General features: G+C 40.1%; 1 protein-coding gene across 2 annotated transcripts; it reads right to left on the minus strand.

Annotated features, from left to right (window-relative positions):
• Positions 1–2,428: 2,428 nt before the first annotated feature.
• On the minus strand, positions 2,429–19,524 carry LOC121905822 (basic helix-loop-helix transcription factor scleraxis-like). Of its 2 annotated transcripts, XM_042424350.1 has the most exons (4): positions 18,471–19,524; positions 15,848–18,007; positions 15,337–15,553; positions 2,429–3,222 (listed from the first exon to the last, which is right to left on the minus strand). In XM_042424350.1, the coding sequence occupies exons 2-4, from the start codon at positions 16,234–16,236 to the stop codon at positions 3,184–3,186; spliced, it is 645 nt and encodes a 214-aa protein (XP_042280284.1). In that variant the 5' UTR covers positions 16,237–18,007; positions 18,471–19,524; the 3' UTR covers positions 2,429–3,183. The 2 variants fall into 2 exon arrangements, with proteins under 2 accessions (XP_042280284.1, XP_042280285.1); XM_042424351.1 differs by lacking the exon at positions 18,471–19,524 and having other exon boundaries at positions 15,848–18,064.
• Positions 19,525–20,225: the final 701 nt, after the last annotated feature.

A 20,225-nucleotide genomic window follows, 5' to 3' on the forward strand; every position in this document is an offset into this window, starting at 1 on the left:
TCAGAGACCATTATATTGATAATAAGAGCCAGCCGATCGTCCAACCTCCGGTTCACCTAGGTCCAAAACCGCCCACTTAAATACGGCACAGCAGTCTGCCCCTCAGCTGATCTGTTTTCATCAATGTAAAATACAGAGATCATTAGACAGCTAAGCTATATCACAGATCCTTCTGCTTAGTGCGTGTGTGTGTGCATGTGAGTGTGTGACTACACATGCATGCATATGTTCATCTATTTTGTGCATATGTAAGTTCATTGGCATATGAGTGTGTAAATGGTCATCTGTGAGTGTGCTAAATTGTGTGTGTAGGCGTAGGGGGAACCTGATCTGGTCTGTGTGGGAGGAACCAGTTCCTTTTTCCCCCTCTCTGCTGCTCAGACAGACGGCCTGCTAGAGAGATCAGACTCTCAGACTAACTGGACCAGAAGTCATTAGGACACACTAGACACACAGCGCTTTTTCAGAGCTATTGCTTCCTTTTAAAAAAACTCTCCGCAGTAAGATATCTATGTCTCATCGGCTCATAATAGAACTGAGATCTTTTAAACAAGACGCGCTGCGCTTTTCAAATCTTTGTCTCAGGACCCAGCGAGCAGCAGGGACCACTTGAGATTTAGTCTTTTGTTTCCCTGTGTTACATTTTAGGAGAAAAAAAATAGCACTGGCACTTGAGTTTAAAAGGCATTTCAAGTGTAATATACCAGAACTGCATTGTGTCTTTGGTACTGTATAAGCGATTCTCCAGGAAGGATTTTACAACTATCTTTATGTTCTTTTTGCGAGACTTCCAAAGCAACGCTAGCAAAACATATATTTCGTTGTTTCTCTAGTCCCAAATTGAAATCCTCACCTTTTCCCTCTTCATCACCTTGGTGAGTTATTTCATTAAGAGAGTGTCCTCTAGATGACATCACTATAAGTACAAGTCAGACACATTAACAAACTGCAAGTGTTGGGGAGCTGTTTATAGTTTTGGGGTGTTTGTGAGATTATGCACACTATAAATCAGCTTTGTTTTTTTAGTGCCCCTTCCACTAAAAACTGTATTTTGGCAGAGCGATCAAGTGACGTTTTAATTTTGGTTGGTTGTTTTTCTTCACCAGGCACTTTGTCAGATTGTAGGAAAAAGCTCCATAAGTGGCACCTCAGTTACAGTAACAGCTTGTTAGCATTGTTAAAAAAATAATTTGGAAACACCGAACTGGTGCAGCACAGGGGTTAGCCTCCATTAAAAGAACGGCTAGTTTACATTTCACTTAATGGTGGAAAATGGCTTGAGGAATGCTGCTGTTGTGTGGTTTTAAAATGCTGAACTACCATAGACTGTGTATAGACTGTATGAATAGATTCCTCACTCTCAAAGCATTTTTGCTGATAAAAAATCACAACTAGAGGAGATGTATCCTAGAAATGACCAGCATCTCTCATCACGACATGACACAACATCTCACCAGGTAATCACAATTTTTGTTCTCCATGGGATTGCATTTGTAAGTTAGCGCTGACTAGAGCTGATTATGAACTACAGAAAACAGACTGCACTCGCTTTGACGAAAGTCATATCACAGCTCATGGTGTGGGCGATGTATTTGGGAGAGGAAGGGAGAAAGAGAAGAAATCTATTATGAAAATGTGACAACACGTTTAAAAAAGGAATTAGCGATATTCCACATCACTAATGCCCCCTGATCATTTTCCATAAAGGCAGTGGACAGTGGAGAAAAACAGCGCACAGAGATGCTGAAAGAAAATAGATGGAGGGAGCGAGAGATGGAAAGAAAGAGGCAGAGAAAGAGAGGATATGATAGATAGATAGATAGATAGATAGATAGATAGATAGATAGAAAACGAGGTAAGAAGAGAATAAGTAGTGCGTGGCTAAACACGCTGGAAAGCCATCACCAACCAGACTCTGGCCAGTGGCACTCCAGGGAAAAGAGAGGAAGAGCCGAGGAGGAGAAGAGAGAAAGAGCATGTGGAAAGGTAAAGAAGAGGACAGCGAGGGGACACAGGCAGATGTCCAAGTAGCCATACCTGCAGATTCAATTCTGCTTCCATCCCCCCCTTTCTCTTCTGCTCGCCTTTCCTCTGCTCCTCAAACCCCTCTTGTCCGCCTCATCTTCTAACCCTCTCTGTCACACTCTGGGAGTGTGTGTGTGTGAGCAATGGTGAGAGAAAGCCAAAAGTAAAACTAGAAATTAGGCTGATGTGTGCAACAGCTGCGGCCACTGTGGAAGCTCCACTTAATGCTTGTTGCACTGTAGCGTCTTGGGTGAAGGAATTCATTTGACACTTTCATAATTGTCTGTCTACTAGCTGCCTGAAAGAGCAAAAGTATGACAAAAAACGCCATTTGGTATTAAAATATCTCTAGGGCACAGGAGAGATTCACAGTGGAAACTTTTATAATGTTTATTGGGTGGAACTGGGGAGAATTACGACAACGTTGAGAGTACAATCTGTTCAAAATACAACCAACATATGAATGAAATTTACTTCCAGATATACAAAAAATTTATTGGTCATCTTGAGTTATTTTCCAGCATGAGGCACTTTCAAAAATGATTATTAGAAATATCAATATCACAAAAGTTCCAGCATTTTCTGTTAGTTTTTTGTGTGAAACCATCACAAAGAATGCCATAAACTGTGTGATTAGCCAATGTTTTGCATCTTGTCAAGAATGTGATATGCCTGTTAAATAACATACTTTCATTATATAATGTTATGTCACATAAATATACATTTATATTACAGTTTACACATTAATAACACACAGCTTTTGATGAATACAAATTTGTCTTTCATAGGTTTTTGTGTTTTTCGATCATGTGCCATAAGCTCTTTAGACTCTGAATAAACCATCATTGAGTCTTGGAACAATACAGTAAAAAGCCCCTTATAAGTGTTGGTAAAAAGGTTCTTCGTGGTCTTGATAAGCATGTGAAAGCCCCTTAAAAGTACCCTAAAAAGTTCCTGTAAAGCACTGTAAAAAGTCTACACAAAGAAACGCTTTGTAAAGTTTATTTAAAAAGTCCTGGAAGTGCTGTAGAAGTCCATCAAAAGTCTCTGAAATGCATCACAAGTCTGATAAGTCTTCAAGTTGCAGTATTTAAAAAAATCACTGACAGCGCTGTCGAAGTGACAAGCATTTTCTCCGTGTGGTGTGTATTCTCGTTGTTAGCTTCTGATGGCTGTCTTCCTGTCTCTGTCTTTATTCTGCAAGAGAGAAAAAAACATCTCACATCATCAAGGACAACAATGAAATCAAAGTAATGTTTATAAGGTTTGGTCAAAGAAAAAAAGGTCAATTCAGTTAGTTGTACTTTAATAAATTCTATTTTTTTATATATAGTCTTTATACCTTTTTGCCACTGTTTGTTGGACAAATTCCCACTCCAGTGTGGTACACTCTTACATAAAGTTGTCAATGTCATATGTCTGTATGTGGGGGCATATGACAGACTCATCAGCCACACACTTCTCCGTTCTCTGTTAAAGAGCGGCTGAGATTGACACTAAAATGAGAATTGCTGGTCCACCTTAAAAGTCTGTCCACCTTAAGTGAGCCTGGTCAAGTTATGCTAACGCATTGTTGCTAACTTCGGGGGCTATTATTTCCTTGAGGGGCTGCAGCATTTACTAACCGACACACAGCCTGCACTGTACATTTACTGCCAGATTGACAATTTACTGCTAAACTTTTCCTCTGCTCCGCTCGCGTTCACGTCACGTTTGTGCCTCGCGCTCTGCGCTCGCACAACTACACACGCACATTTATACAAACATACACACACACGCACTGCCTTATTCCTTAACAGAGCAACGCTACTCTTGCAAAAACACGTATATGTCCTTTGAAGAACAAAGAGAGTAAGGATGACTAAAAAATCCACAATAATGTAGGGTGTTGTACAGTGTGCGAGAGAAAATCATTAATGATCGTCTGAAATTTTAGCAGCAGCGCTCATAATTTTGCGCCGCTGCTGAATGAATATAGGGGAAACACTGATATCCATTCATAGTATGGTATGAGGACGGCTTTTTTATTTTTATGTTTAGGCAACTAAAAGCACTTAGTTAATGTTAGGGAAAGGTCGTCTTGGTTAAATACTGAAAAAGTCAACTTTGACTTGAAGCAGGTTGAAAATATTGCATTTAATCAAAACACGATCTTTCTCTAACCAGATGCAAACCCCGATCTTCAGTATCGAATCCCTGCTCTTTGTATGTTTAGGATTCACCCACCACCTTAAATGACTTGCGTGCTGTACATGAGCGCATTAGCGATTTCCAAACTGGAAAAAAATTATCCATGAACAATCCAAGCAGTAATTTCTACCAAAAAGGACAATGTGTCACTAACAGGGATTCTGAAGAACAATGACCAAACCAGCATCTAAACGGACCAAAGTTACATTTTCAGGTGTGTTTACATGCTGTTTAATGTTCTGCAGCTGAGCAGCTAATTAGATATCCAGCCTAACTGCTAACTGATGTAAGCAGTGCTCTTCTGTTCAACAAGCTTGGGTGCAGGACAAGATGTGTGTTCATGTTTGTACGTTAGATAAGAAAGAGAGTTTAGCAGGAAAGCTAATGTGGGTTGTTGTTCAGAGTCTGTGGCTCTTGTGTTGTGTAGCAGGATGCGATCAGGCTCAGTGTGACCGTCTGCTCTGCCTACAATAGAACGCCACGTTATTACTTTCGATAAATAATAATTCAGATTTTTTTTATCAAAGGTGAACACAAGACAAGTGATTTACTGAACATATATGCATGCTGTAGAAGACTAAAAAGACAATTTAACTTCAGTTGGAAAGGTGACCAAGTAAAGAACTTTGCTCACATAAATTTAAACGGTCATATGTGGAAGGAGGACTGCAGTCACTAGCTCAATAAATGTATGAGGTTTTATATAAACGTCGGTTCCTGAGTTAAAACAGTGAATAAACCTTGACTTCATGCAGTAAAGTCACACAAACACAGACTATATAGTAAATCATACGTACTTTAACTGGTAGCAGAGATCATTGAGCATTTCTTTAATTATATTACAGTCTGAACAGTGACATCATGAGCTGATCTATGACAGCAGTGCATGATATGCTTCTCGTTTATCTGTGGTATCAGAGTGGAGAAGCCTTGATTTCCTGGCTGGTGAGGAGACTTTCTCTATCTGGCCAGGAAAATAACATCACATTTTCCCCCCTCACCTAACCTCTGCTCTGCTACCATTAGCTCTTCAAGCGACAGTCAAGGGATTTTATCGAACAGACCACTGAATGATATGCAACACATGTCATCCCTGCTTTGCTTATTACTTTTCAGGGCTGATGTTTTAAACTCATAGTTTAAAAAATGATCTCAGGCTTTCATGGACAAATATGTAAAAAATGAAAACAGGCAAACTTCACTTCATATGCTGTAAAAGTAAACAAGTAGCAAGCTCAAATGTGTCTCTGTAAGTTAGTCTTTCTTCTCTGCTCCAACCAGTGCTCCTCTGCACTCCTGTCCTCTCGTGACTTTTCTCTTCCCCTCTCATATCGTCTCAACTAACCCTCAGGGCCGCCCCCCTTTGCTTTCCTCTCATCAGCCCAACACCTGTTACACATTTCCTCTCAGACCGTGCACAAGGTGTAGGTGTTTGGAAAAATCCGTTTGACTGACATCAACAAAGGTGGGTAGGTGTTTGGAAGGGTATCAGGCGGTAATGAGAGAATGAGATCATAGGATTTGGACAGGAATCGGTCCTCCCACTGATTGAGGTGAGTGTGAGGAGACACAGGAACTATTATTGTCAATTCTTCCTCCAGCTGGACTGAGAGCTCAAGATCATTATTAGATTTCTTTTATCTAAACGCAAACCATTACCATTATTTTGTTGGCTACGTGTGCGCTTATGAGCATATGCTATCACTTTGTTTGTTATGTATGCAAGTAGACATCTTTTAGTTAGATTTATAACAAGCTACTTGTTATGAAGATTTCATTTCTTGTACTATTTGGGTTGTTTTTGTTTTTCTTATTTCCAGGGATATTAACCAAATGTATATGAACTAGCACTGAGATGTTTTTAGCAGTTACAGTAATAGAAATAGGTTTGAAACTACAACATTAAACAGAAAATGTTTTGGTAGTGAAGGGTAAAAGCTTCCCTCCACACTTTTACTTCGCACCATTGGTAAGTAATTATACAGCAAGAAATCCATCAAAGAAAAGAAAACTATTACAGGAGAGCTTCCTTAATATACCACAATTCACTACAGCTGACTTGTTAGGTTTTGTGTAAAAGTCTTGTAAAAGTCATTTTTTTCTACAGTGTAGCTGTATCCACAATCATTCACTATTCACAATATACAGTATAGTCCACATAATGTCTTTACCACTTGGAGGTTGTCTGTTGTATGAATGTCTAGTGAGAGTTCTTATAACCTATGTTGCAAACCTGTATCATAAAAATCACATCAGTGAACTAATTTGTAACAACAAAAAATGAATGCTGCATGGATTACATTTTTTTAAAAACTGTGCTCTTGGATTTTTTGCCTTTATTAGACAGTTACTGGCAAAAAGGCCAACAGGAAACAAGAGGAAAGAGGAATGGGTATGACATGAAACAAAGGTTCCTTATTGGACTTGAACCAGGGACATTGCAGATATGCAGCACACACAGTAACCATTCAGCTACCTTGGTACTCCATGGTCTGCTTCACATCACAACAAGATTTTTGGATAAATGTTAATCAAGTTAAAACAATATGTCTCAATCTTCAGCTAATAGACTTTTTTCTATCCAAAAACCTTGATCTTTCACTGACCTTAACCAAAGTGCTTTTGTTGTCTAAACCTAACAACACGCAGGAGTGCAAACCACAGTGTCAAAGTCCTGCACTTTGTACACTCATCTGTCCACCCTCCATCATCCAGGTAGGAAATCCTTCCAAATGTAATTGACAAAACAAATTAGTAATAAATGAACGGAATTTCTAGGAGACAGGGTTGCATATAGCAGACTCAAATAATCCCACAATGCAATTTATAAAGTATTATACAACTGATGGTTGCTATCCAAGAACAACCATCAAGCATTGCATGATATACAAGAAAAACTAAATTTAAGCTGCCAGATGTGAACAATAATCTGTAGTGTCCAGTCCAGTCCAAGATTCCCTTGTGAGTAGTGAATGAGTGAATAACACAGCCTGAGAAACATTTGGCCTTACTATGCTATTGCTACCATTACTGTTACAGTACTTTTTACTAACACTAATGCTAAACCCAACAGCTGGAAGACACAAGTGTAGTCATGTTTGTTGTTGTGCATTTTGAAAAACATAGGAAATAAAAGTCATTGAGGCAGTTTCGAGGAAGTGGGTACATGAGTAAAACGGGGCATGACAATTCAATGATTTACCAAATTACATCAAATTACCATGAAATCACCAGGAATCATCCCACAGCTCACTTTGAGTGCTGAGCGATATTTAAAAAAAAAAAAAAAAAAAAAAGGCACAGCTGTAGATGATGAAGGCGGTTCAGCTGGAGTGTAGCTGGTTCAGTCAAAACAGGAGGAGGGGGGGGCGTTAAGGCTGGCCTGGTAGTCAAAACAATCTCCTGAAGACTAATAGGGCATGGTCGGATGACATCTCTGCTCTCTCTTTCTTTCTCTCTCCAAACACACCCACACACACACACACACACACACACAGACATACCACCGGCTTCCCAGGGGGGTGATTTGTCCGACACTAATATGATTACCTGATGATGTTTACTTTAGATACAATATGATGATATTACCACACTGGACCAATATTATTGTTTTATCAAGGTGAAAGAAGCCTGTTTTAACCTTAATGTGAGGGTAGTAAATACTCTCTTCACGGCATCTTATCAACTCTACAAATTCAAACTTTAATATTGTTTTTCCGAAACTCAATCCGGGCTGTTCCTTTACCTATAACTGGTTTTTCCATGCACTCGCTCTCTCTTTTCCTGCGTTAAGCCATTCTGTCAAATACAAACATCTAATTTAGTTTCTGGCTGCATGAGGAGAGGAATGACTGGTTGGAAAAAATAATTCCACTTGGGCACTGGCCCGACAATCGTATAAGGAGATTGGTATTCAAGCATGAAATGAAAACTGGTAATATCCCTTTAGTTTATCAAGTGAAAATATGTGAATGTGCATCAATGCCTCGAGTGTCTGATAGAAGCTATAATTACTTTCATAAATGATCAGTGATGAAACTGCAGAAAAGTATAGACATACATTCAAATGGTGCAATAAATGACACATCAGAGGTATCGAAGCATTTAAATTAAGCTAACTAACGCACCAAATAAGCCGCAGTCTGCCATTATGTGGCTTGGATACATCAGACATGTACTTCATACTCACTGTGGTTTGCTAATAAGCATCCTGATGACTTCTGAAAAACAATTTATCTTAGACTCCCTAATCAGATGTAATTCACACCAGCCGACCACACATGTATTTAATTATTCCCACAGTTTAATAATCTGTTATAATGACTCCCTGACTTCACTTTCACCGGCCTCAGATGACTTAATTCAGCTATTTTATGCACTAAGCAGCACTTTATCATTAGTGCTAAGATGTGCACCTTGCATCAGCCAATATGTCATTAGCTTCAGTAGATTGTTTTAAGAAACTGCACAATTTGAAACCACTCAGTTTTGCTTTTTTCTGTGTTGTAGATGTCTTTTAGATTTGCTCTGTGCGTGGCTCAGTTTTCTGTATTTTTGTTTTAATTTGCTCGGTGAGCAGCCCTCTCCCCGAAGACCAAATGACAACAGAATGATAGTTTTACTAATAGATTTTGTTAGTTATCTGACCCGACTTCTTCTGTTGGTGTTAAATTAGGGTTTAACTGCTTCCATCTGTGCTGAAAATATACAGACAGGTCCACGCATGACGACACAGTCATACACAAATCCAGGCTAACACACACACACACACACACACACACAAACACACACACACACACACACACACACCAAACGTGGGCAAGAATATATTTGAAAATTACCTCCAGTATATTTGATACCTTTGATGCACCTCATTAACATAGCTTGAAATGAGGAACCAGCTAGTGAAACTCTCGCTCATGAGGCACAAAACATTACCTCCAAGTCAACAGCAGCATCAGTAAATGAGGGTAATTTAGTTTTCATCTATGACCTTGAAACGTGTATTTCTTGCACACATGTGACGTAATACTTTTTTCCACTGAAAACAGACTAATAACCAAATGACTGTAAAAACCACAGTCATTAGTGTGCTCCTGCACATGTCCCATCCATGCATTTAAGCTCTCATAGGTGCATGGTTCATTTGATCTCTATAAAGAGGCAAAGTGTAGTTTCGGCACCGTCGAAAACCAACTGTCCAAACTGGAGGATAAATAGCTGAGTTGATTATCCCGCCAAGTCGCCGGCTATTTCTCTCTCGCTCTCTTTCTCTCTTCTCTCTCTCTGTTTCCACAACTTCCTGCACACCATTAGTTTAGAAAGTGTTGAAAGCACAGTCGTGATCCAGGGCTCCTTAACTGAGTAATCATATATGTTTTTTTTTGAGGGGGGGGGGGTGTCTCGACAGAAGCAATGAACTGCCGTCTGGCTGAAAAGACTAGAAAAACTAAGAGAGGGAGAATGACATGCTTTCGATAAAAGTCTCTGAGTGTGGTGCTCTATATGAGTGTGTGTATGTCTGTTGTCGTGCATGTATTCCAGTGCACGCTTGCATGTGTGTGTATATCTGTCATATGTGTGGGTGTGAGTGTGTGTGTGGGGCGTTTCACAGAGAGCGGTTTCCAGGCTTCTTTACCATCACCATCAAAGCCCAACGTCAATGTGTTTCTAATAGCAGCAGCTGAATTAAACACTGACTTTACAGGCCTCAGCAGAGGATAAATCATTTACAGAACAATTAGCTCATTTGTTGCTCCGCTCCACACCGCCAATGACTTCCAGACACAGAGAGCCAGCCAGTGTGTGGGTGTGTATGTATATTGTATACATGCATGGTCATATACAAAATTTCACTCACTGTGTCACTCACATCCATCTAACATAAATACACAAACACATTCTCTTTCTCTCTCCATCTTTCTCTCTCTCATATACGCACAAAATTAGATTCAAACAAACACTCTTTCACACTTATTCACTCTCTCTCTCTCTCTCTCTCTCTCTCACACACACACACACACTCACAAGTAGAGATAAGTCACTTTCCAATTGCGCAGTGCAGTTTTAGTGCCACTGTCTTTCCATACGCCCTGCTTCCCAGTCACCCACAAAAATCATCACACATAAAAATTTTACTGCAGGCAAGATGTAAATTAGAGCTGTTCATGAAATTAGGAACACTATACATAATTTGTTATGTTTGCTGTTTCACTCAATTTACACATTTATTTTTAATTTCTAGAAATTCCAAATTAAATAAGATTCCTTAAAGTCAGAATTAAATCAGGGTTGTGCCTTTAAATGCTTGTTAACTAAATTTAACCATCACAAAGGAACAAAAGTCTATTTACAGCAACCGCACTATAAGTATAATAGTAGTTAGATTTTTGCCAGAGTTTTATTTGGTTTCCAAACATATAAATTCTCTTTCAATTCATCAAATGAGCTTCTTTAACTTTTAAATATTGGAAAATGTTTGGCATGAAAGCCCTGTCATATCCAGATTATAAGGAAAATTTCAGCATGATGCTGTCATTGGCAGATGAATTGACATTTCTGTTTATGTTTGCCATCAAATTGAATTGACCCTCTCCGTGCTTCGGGCCAAGAGGAATAAACCAAAGTTGCGGAGGAAGCTGTAAAAATGCTCCAAGTGCTTTAGCCGTCGGACGAAAAAGTACACAGATGAGCACATTTGAAAAAGCTTTTTGTTTTGTTTTGTTTTGTTTTGTTTTAGAGAATTACTGAATAAACATCAAATCAGATTCAGTCAGTAATATTATGATGGCACTTGTTTGTGGCTGGCATTTCAGCCTGATGTCAGCAAACTACCACAGCAATGGCACAACTAGTACTACACATTTTAAGGTCATTAAAGGTGACTTCTGTCAGAGATAAACTGGAGATAATAAAGCTGTGATAATTTAAAAAGCTGTGATTGTGCTGTGCCCCAGCTGTAGGTTGAGTGCAGGCACCTGACAGTTGCACTGATCAGCAGAGGCACAGAGGCCTAGCACAGGATATCTGCATCAATCAACCAGACAGCGAAGGGATTTAAGCAGGCCTCAGCACACCTCAATCCTCGATCCTCAGCCCTGTACATCTCATTTACAGATGTAGCCATCATGAGCGTCCCTTTTTTTTTTTTACTGCATGTATCAAAGGCACCAGCATGCAAGGGCTGCGCTCCAGTTTGTCCATACCAAACTGCTGGTGCTCCACACCAGACATGTTCTTTTTGAAAAATCAACATTTGTCATGATAAATGCGGATGCTCAAGGAAGAGCTTGGCTTCCGATGAAAATATATGGTATGTGGCTCTACCTGACAATAAAAAAGCAAGCTAGCCATAGTACAGCAGAATAGGTTTTTAGTAAGACAACCATATTGAATCTTAGCAACACAGAAGTTAAACAGGGCTCTGTAGGAAAAAAAATTGAATATTTCTCCTGCTTCAAACTTACACTGAGATTTCAAAGGTGATATTTTACCCTCAAATATCTGGAAAACCATCCCATCATAACAAGAAAATAGAAAGACTTCACCATACATCTTTTACCTGTATGAAAGATGTCTCCGAATCATGAAGACAGTATAATGAAATCAAATTACTAATTCCACTGAATATGTAAAATGCAATAGTTTAGCACTCAGAGCAGTAGTCATCACTAACAAGACTGTTTGTTTTGAAATAGTTATACTATATGCACACATAATAAGAGGAAATGAGCGTATACTTTTCTCACTTTCACTCTTTCCCACATTGGAAATAGCATAATTGAAGCGGTTGGTCTAACCAGACTTGACAGCTGTGATGAACCTCAATGACCATAAAAACATACAAAGAGAGCTCTCAGGACACAAAGTCTCATTTTACCTTCACAATCGTTTCCTCTCTGTAATCATCAGCACTGACTCTGCCCTTTAGCCCACTTATATGCACTGTATAGCCACTTTTCCAAGGAAAATGAAATGGTCTCAGGTTCTGCCAATCAGAGTTAACCATTTAAACGCCAAGTGAAGCCGGGCTTCCCTTATTTTTCTCCTTAAATAACTTTGAAGGTAATAATATCTATTTCATTTGGCAGTTGTGCATTCAATATGTTCACGGCTGAGATATAAGTTTATTTTAACAGCACAACTGCAACACAATCAAAGTACTAGAATTTCCAATGTAATGAGTGGAGGAACATTAAAAGATAAGGCTGAAATAAAAAGATCAAAACCAACAATTAATTGATTCTACTAACAAGCATTGTCTGTGTCGCCAAAGCCTGATAAATCTTATTCCTCCGTGCTATGCAGCTCCATTATTGTCCAATAACTATTAAATACACATCAATGAGCCACACCATTGCACTGGGTGACACATTCCTTCATTACAATAAACATGGAAACTGTAGTTTATTTTAAGTCAATCCCACATCCACCATCCTGCTGCTGTAAATACTCAGTAGGGCTCCAAATGTGTATTGATCCGCCACAGGAAATAGTACCCATCAAATTCACCATTTATTCCTGTTTGAGTAACCTTGGCTAAAACCTATAGCACCCAGCTGTTTTGGGAAACTACTGAGCCTTTTTTTTTTTTTTTTTTTAAATAAAACTATATATTTGTGAGCTCATTTTAAAGATTTATGTCTTCAGTAGGAACTGAAAAGCTGAGTGGACTTTTGGCCTTTTTTTCATTTAACATTTCTAAACTCGCCTTTTTTTCCTTTTTCTATTCACTAATTTGTGAGTAGTGTAGAAATCAATCAAGGTATAATCAGGAGATAATGACTTTAACCTGCGCTCATCTCTCTGTGCACTACATGAAAACAGAAAATGTATGTTCAACATACATCATAAAGAACAGAGAAATCATGTGAATCGTTATTGAGCTAATGGGAAACAGCTTCATGTGACTTAGTCAAAGCGTCTACGTTTGAGGTTCTTGACACAAGAAAGTTTCACAATTGTTTTCTACCCAGCATGCATTTACAGGTCAGTCATGCATCTGCAGCAGTAAGTTGACAGCAGCAGATAGTATTACACAGCTCCTACTGACAGCTCTGACCTCCACCAGGCTGATCGATATGCAGACACAGAGAGCTGAGGGAGGTGTGTGGGGACCGGGGGGAAGCTTGGGGGAAGAGTTGAAGAGGAAATCGTGAAACTGGGTAAGAGGTGATTAAATGAGGAAGAGAATAAGAGTAAGGATGAGAGAGGACAGAAGCAGAAAGAAAAGGGGACAGAGGAGAGCTGTAGAGAGAACGAGACAGGTTTCAGGCTAGTTATCTCCCAGCCGAGGGTGTCTGGGTTTAGACACCGAGGACGTCTAGGCTTTCACTCACAGAGGTACAGAGGGGAGGCAGGAGGGAGGAGGGGGAGACACACACACACTGCTGAGACTCAGGTTATCCCCCAGCTAAAGGGTCTCTGGGTTTAGACACTGAGGAGGGTATTAGCTTTCACACACTGCTGGGGTAACGGGGGAGTCTGCCAGATGTCAGCTCCTTACCCATAAATCCTGCTAAATGGGCAGCAGCTAGGTTAGAGGGGGAAAGTTGAGCGGACGTCACCTCTCTATCATCCTCTCCGCAGACTGGTGGTGTCCGCCGAAGTCGGAGCCGGAGTCGTATAAATTTGATGAGAGAAATTCTTCATTCGCTGTTATTCCTCATCAGACTGACGACTTTCTTATGCTGAGTGTGTTCTCGATTACGTCTATTTCCTGTGCCGAATCAATCAAACCTGAGTTCAACCTCGCACTGGATGAAGTTCTCCTTTTCTTTATCTCTATTAAGGTGTTGACCGACAGTGCAGCAGTGAGGGAAGTGTGTAAAAAGTGTCAAAACAGCTACAAAAAAATGCTATCTCTGTCACTGAAATGAAAAATCAGACAGTTTGTGGCTTTTATCATTGTAGAAAAATTATTTTTGTTTTGTTTTCTGTTGTTTTGCTCGATGGAGTTTGTTCCTGAATTTTAAAGCTTCGGATAAACTTGTGAGTAAGTAAAATTATACTCTGAAAGTGCTTTTGGAAAGTGCTCTTAATACATACAGTATGTGAGTTAAGTGGTCAAAGTGCATATATAACATTTTCAGTGGAATAAAGTTCTTGCCAGTTACCAATCTTTGTATCTCAGGTCAGTCCTTCAGGAGTTATGATTAAAACCTCATATTCAGGCTGACGTCAATACATTCTTGAAATTATACACATGGTTTTGGATGGATTTCATGGGCTCCCGGTCATAAATCTCACCCACTGTATAAATACCCTTGTAAACTTGAAATTCATATTTTTAAAAAAAGAGAAAAAAAAATAAAGTAATGCCAAAGTTGAGGTTAATACAGTTTTTTACACAACCGTCGTGCACATTTTGTCAGTGTCACGGTGAAAAAGGATTTCTTGCTATTTGACCCTTCACATTTGCGTTTGTGCACCACCTCTTCACCCAGCCCTCTCTTAGGTCCTCTGACCGAAAAACGAACACTTCTATTCACTGTAATGTCCAGTGAGCTGCAGAAACCACCTTGAACTTTCAAGCCACCTGCTCGAGTAAAACTAACCCCCAACAGGACAATAATACACAGTCCTTCACCCCAAAAGAGGACTTTAAAGAGTTTCTGCTTTTAAGGTCCCTCAGGGCCAATCAGGTTTATAGGTACAGTCACTGATCTCAGGTCAGCTTTAAACTTCAATATGACCCTAAACCACCACACAGTTCCAGAAAGAAGGTTTTGTGCTATGATTAGCTTTTTTAAAACTTCTTTTGGTTCATTTACTATTCCTTTAATTTTGGGAAAAACAGTTTAAGTGTTCTGTATATAGCATTTGAAAAGTAAATAAAGAAATGTATTTATTATAATTGTTTAGGTGAAATAGAGATAGTCAAAGACCTTAGTTATTGTTTTACATATTTCCTACAATTTAGTGCTGTATTAAAAGAAAATGTTGATTACACTATATATTATTATTTATATATATATATATATATATATATATATATATATATATATATATATACTATTATTATCATATTATTTACTTTATTTTTTTTTTATTTGACCTTTTTTCCCACTCATGTCTCTCATTTATTTCTTACTTGTTGGTTCGTTATTTTTGTGCGCTCACCATTTTCCTCTGGTTGCTGAGGCAGAAAGTACAGATGTGCTTGGGTTGAGGTGATTGGTCAGATCCTCGGTTGGGGGAGGAGTTAACGTGGAAGAACGGTGGTGAGGGGGCGTGGCAGGGCTGTCCGTCATGAAGCCCCTCGCCCAGGAGCAAGATGTTCCCCAGATGACTGATGTAGCTGCTGGCCAGACGTAGCGTCTCGATCTTTGACAGCTTCCTAAACATGAAATCAGTGAGATTTATTGTATTAATAAAGATGAAATATCAAGTGCAATTTTAATCAAATTGATCATGCAATGGCACAACACTGTAGCGTTATTCATATATTTAAAATGTCAGTTTAAAATTTGGATTGGCCACTTCCTGGACGCTAACTCTATGACACATAGCTATCCAGAGCTATCCGCGGACTACTTTTAACTTATTATTTACTTAAATTAATTCTTGGTATTTTTATAGTTATTTATGCATCAGACAAAATGTCATGGCACAGTTTTACTTTGCTCTGTACCTGTCTGCAGGCTCGGTGGGGATGAGCGTGCGCAGCGCTGTGAATGCTGTGTTGACAGAATTGGTGCGATCTCTCTCCCGCGCATTGGCTGCGGTCCTCTGGCGAACCTCACCAGGGCCAGTCGAGCCCGGGGGGCCAATCCTCCCCATAATGTCCCCTATCCCTCCGCAACCTCCACCCCCTCCTAGCCCGCACAGCTTCCTCTTCCTGTTCACCTTGATGTGAAAGGCAGACGGGGACGAGGAGGACAGGCGGAAGGCAGCAGAGTTGCGCTCCTCAGAGCCCGAGCCCTCACTCCCGTTCTCATCATCATCTTCGGAGAGGAGGGCGATATCGCCGTACAAGAAGCGGCCTGCGGGAGGTGCCGTGCGCAGCATGGCAAATGTCATCTTCACCGTAACAACGGTTTGACAGCTACAGGTCAATCTTGGGGAGACTTTCCTGGTTGTTGAGCTTCAACTTGCAAGTTTGTTATTGGAGGTTGCTTAAGAAAGTTGATGCTGCTGACTAAAGGTGTCCACCACCAATTGTTTTTTGACCCCCAACTTCTCTTTTTTTGTAAAAATTTGTTAAGCCAGGTGAGTCATATGCTGAGTGAAGCTTGGTTTATAACCTCCTTTCACTAACAGTAAAGCATCGGCAAGTTGATCCTAAATCAGCAGACAAGAGCGACTTGATCGCAGAGCTGCTGTGTCACAGGTGGCTGCAGGTCCCAGGTCCCTCTGGTCTTTCTCTCTTAGTTCATTCACAAAAACACTTCACATCCCCAAAGATCAGTTCCTCAGTCAGTTAATCCTTTGGAAGAGAGCAGAATTATAATGGCATGTTGAGGTTAAATGTGGAAGTCAAAATTTGTCCTCTTTTTCTTCACTTCTCTAAACCGCTTTGCTGGTCCTTTGTTTCTATATTTGTGTGTTTCAATCCCAATAGCAAAAACGACTCCCAGCTTGTGGCAGCAGTTTGACTCTCTCTCTACTGGTCTCTCTCTTTCCTTCTCTCTCTCTGCCTCTTTGCTACACGTGTGCCTGCTGTCTGAGTGTTTCCGTCTGCCTCTGGGTTTATAGCCGGTGGGAGGGCCGAGAACTCTGCTCCTCCCTCTGAGCAGTGAGGGTCCCTCGTCTGCTGTCTAGAAGCAGGCCAGAGCGACCGGAGGCAAGAGGCAAACCATCACCGGGAGTTTGTTTTGGCTGCACACTGGTGTGTTTCAAGGGAAATCCACCCTAAAACAGAACTTGCATCACCCTGATTTGTTGGGTGGGTTTGGTGACCTTATAGGCCATGGATCCCTCTGTAACATACACTTATATCAATGTGATTATTGTATGCATATTATTCACTTTCTTGGAAGGTGTCTTAAAAAGGAAATGAAACAGAGATAAAATGTTGTCATTTGACAGGAGTAATGTGTCCATGGTCTTGGACGGAGCAAATAGTGAATGCCTTGATTCTAAATCTGTCTGTGTTTTGGGTTTTGTTGCTGCAAAAACATGACAAAATTCTGGGAACTCACCTTATTTACCTTTGTTGGAGACCGGTTGTTTGCATAACAAAGAACTTGATCAAATCATCCAACATAATTTAATGTCATATTCTTCTAAAATTCCTTCTAAAAAACATCGATCAGTTGTGCAGACACATTAGCAAACAGTCTCCTCCTATTGTCCAGTTTTCCATGCTGAGTAACTTTCCTTTTTGCAGATTCATCTGTCAGAGCAGGCTACTAGCAAGAGGTACGACTGGGACTTGGCTTTGTAAAAACGGATGTTTTGTTCAACCATTTTCTTGACAGCAAGAAGCTGAGAAGCTTGAGCAGTGAAGCAAGAGTTTGCCTTTCTCCCTGTGTCTTTTCCTCTCTTGGCCCCCTCCCCCCTGTGCTGCGTTTGTCCCTGGACAGCAGGCTTGGAGGCGGGCAGCCGCAGCACTGGAAGCTGACGGTTCGGTCTGGGCTTGTGGCTGAAGCCGGGAACTGGGTTTATTCAGCCATAGCTGAGGCCTTTTATGTGTAAAAGCTGTGACGCTGGAGGGCCTGCAAGTAGTTTAACCTCATGGGACTGAGATTTTTGGGTGGAGTGTTTTGGTGATGAAGGGGAGGCTCAGGGGTTTGTAGGAAGGGAGCTGCTACTTTACTCACTTACACTCCCTTTAACAATTTGTCTTCCTCTGAAAGAGAACACAAAATGAGATCAGACAGCAAAGGGAGCAAAGACAGAGGAGGCAAGAAAGACACAAGTGGGAGAAAACTAATGAAAGACAGAATAGAATGAGATCTATCTATCTATCCATCTATCTATCTATCTATCTATCTATCGAGCTAGCTAGCTAGCTATCAACGAGCTAGCTATCTACATATACAAATTAACCTTATTTGGCAAGACAAGGTGTTCTAACAGTTGGAAAATCAAGTTTTTCCTCAGACTTAACTCTAAGTATTATACAGCTAATCTGCTTTTCCTACTTAAAGTCTTTGGGATTTTATTAGCCATGATCGTGCAACTTAAGTCTTATTTCCAGGGAACTGACTGTCCTTGACATTTTTTTTGCTGTTTCAAATGTACAGCGGTTAAAGGTTGACAGCCTATGTAAAACTCAACTATGAAGTCTATAATCCTCAATAGTACATTACCGAAAACTCTCAGCCCAACTGCCATTGCTGGTATGCGTCTTTTGTGTAGATTGGCAACAGCAAGCTGCTGCTGAAAACTAATAGCACAATGAATAATCTGTCAGTTACACAATGTTACAGTCAGCATTCATCACTCTCTGCCTCCCCTATCCTACATCTACCTCTACCCTTCAATCTCAGTCACAGTGTTTATGCTGTGGTATTGACTGTATGAACACATGCCAGTGTTGGTTGCAGTGGGTGATTGCAGTACATACAGAAAGTGCTTGGAGCAGTCAGGACGGAGAAGGCAAACTGATGGGTAGGCTATAGATGGGGATCATACCACTGTCTAAATACTGTAATAAAAAGGCAGCAAAGTTTAATTCAAAACCGTACCCATAATCTAATGCTGTAAGTGCCTGCTTCAGAAAGAAATGGGGATGGGTTTCAATAGCATTTTTGAGCTGAGCAGCATATGAAATGTTAGCTAAATGTATTTGATAAAAAAGGTTTCATAAGAGATTCATTAATGATTATTTTGTTGACTGGGAAACAGATGGAACTGGCTTAGAACCCAGAACCCACTCTCCTGCTGCTATCACTTGACACTTCCGGTCACTGGATATCAAGTGTGCTTGAAAACAGTAGCCTGGCTGTCAACTCTGAACATCTGGGACGCAGTCTGGATCTACATGACATCATGTCATGTCAGTCTTGGAAGCACTCTGCCTCCATGCAACCAGTGCCTCAGGACCTCAACAGTAACCTTTGACATTTAAAATCCTAAATAAAAGTGGACCAAAAATATCTTTATCGATGAATTCCAGACTGTGTGTTACTGTACTGTAAATATATTTCTGACTGCCCACTACTCTGTGCGGGCTTCATTGTGGTGTAATACACTAAAACCTACTTCACTCACTGTGGTCCATCATTACATGCATTAGCATGATCTTCCTCTGATTTGCATCTCCCATGAGTGTGTGGCTAGTCTCACACAGTATCCATTTCTCTCTGAATTGTTGCCCGCAGGCCAGAAAACATTTGACTGGGTATATTTGTAGACTTTAAGTCTTTTCATAATCACACATGGCTACATTTGCCTGAAGAATGTTGTATGAAAAGGAAATAGCTACATTACAGCTCAGTAATAGTGACATTTACATAAAACTACATAAAATGTTGACCTAAGTCCATAACACAGACTCTTTTACTTAAGAGAGAGAGCAGTGGCTGTCAGTTAAAGGTTATTTAAGAAATGTATATTAAATATAGACTATATTGTAAAAAAAAATACCAATACATGTGCGTTTACAATTCAAATTACTTAAGTCTGTGAAAAACTTCCAAATATCAAACCCCATTATACGCTAGCTGCCCACCGCCAAATGCCAGAAAGGCTAGTGGCTAGAAAGTTATTGGCTAGCTGGTAAATACTGTAGAGTATTTAGCAGCTAAAGTGTCAGATATTTCCCTAAGGAGTTGGAGGAGAGAAAACCAGAGATAAAAGGAGTGTGAATTATGGACTTATCATCGGGTGACCAGACTTGATATGCTAATGTTGTTCCATATAGCTGAATGCACATACAAATGTTCGCTAACAAGTTCACTATAAAAACAATACAATTACCATTTCCCTGGTATTTGGGTATTTAAAATATCTTAATACTTCAAGAATATTTTAGTTTGCATTAAAACCGAACTGTTGTTTCAGCTAGAGGGAAAGGTTTGGTGCACTAGATGCGGCAGAGACTAGCAACTAGCTGGTGAACA

The sequence above is a fragment of the Thunnus maccoyii genome, chromosome 10 (genome assembly GCF_910596095.1).
Source record: "Thunnus maccoyii chromosome 10, fThuMac1.1, whole genome shotgun sequence".
NCBI classification, from domain to species: Eukaryota; Metazoa; Chordata; class Actinopteri; order Scombriformes; family Scombridae; genus Thunnus; species Thunnus maccoyii.

What these genes read in the sequence shown, in the direction of transcription:
- LOC121905822 (XM_042424350.1), bottom strand. Translation starts at nt 16,236, where the DNA reads ATGACATTTGCCATGCTGCGCACGGCACCTCCCGCAGGCCGCTTCTTG. An exon ending in CCCACCGAGCCTGCAGACAG is followed by an intron (nt 15,554 to 15,847) that starts GTACAGAGCAAA and finishes TTTCATGTTTAG; the next exon opens with GAAGCTGTCAAAGATCGAGA. An exon ending in TCAGCAACCAGAGGAAAATG is followed by an intron (nt 3,223 to 15,336) that starts GTGAGCGCACAA and finishes TCTCTCTTGCAG; the next exon opens with AATAAAGACAGAGACAGGAA.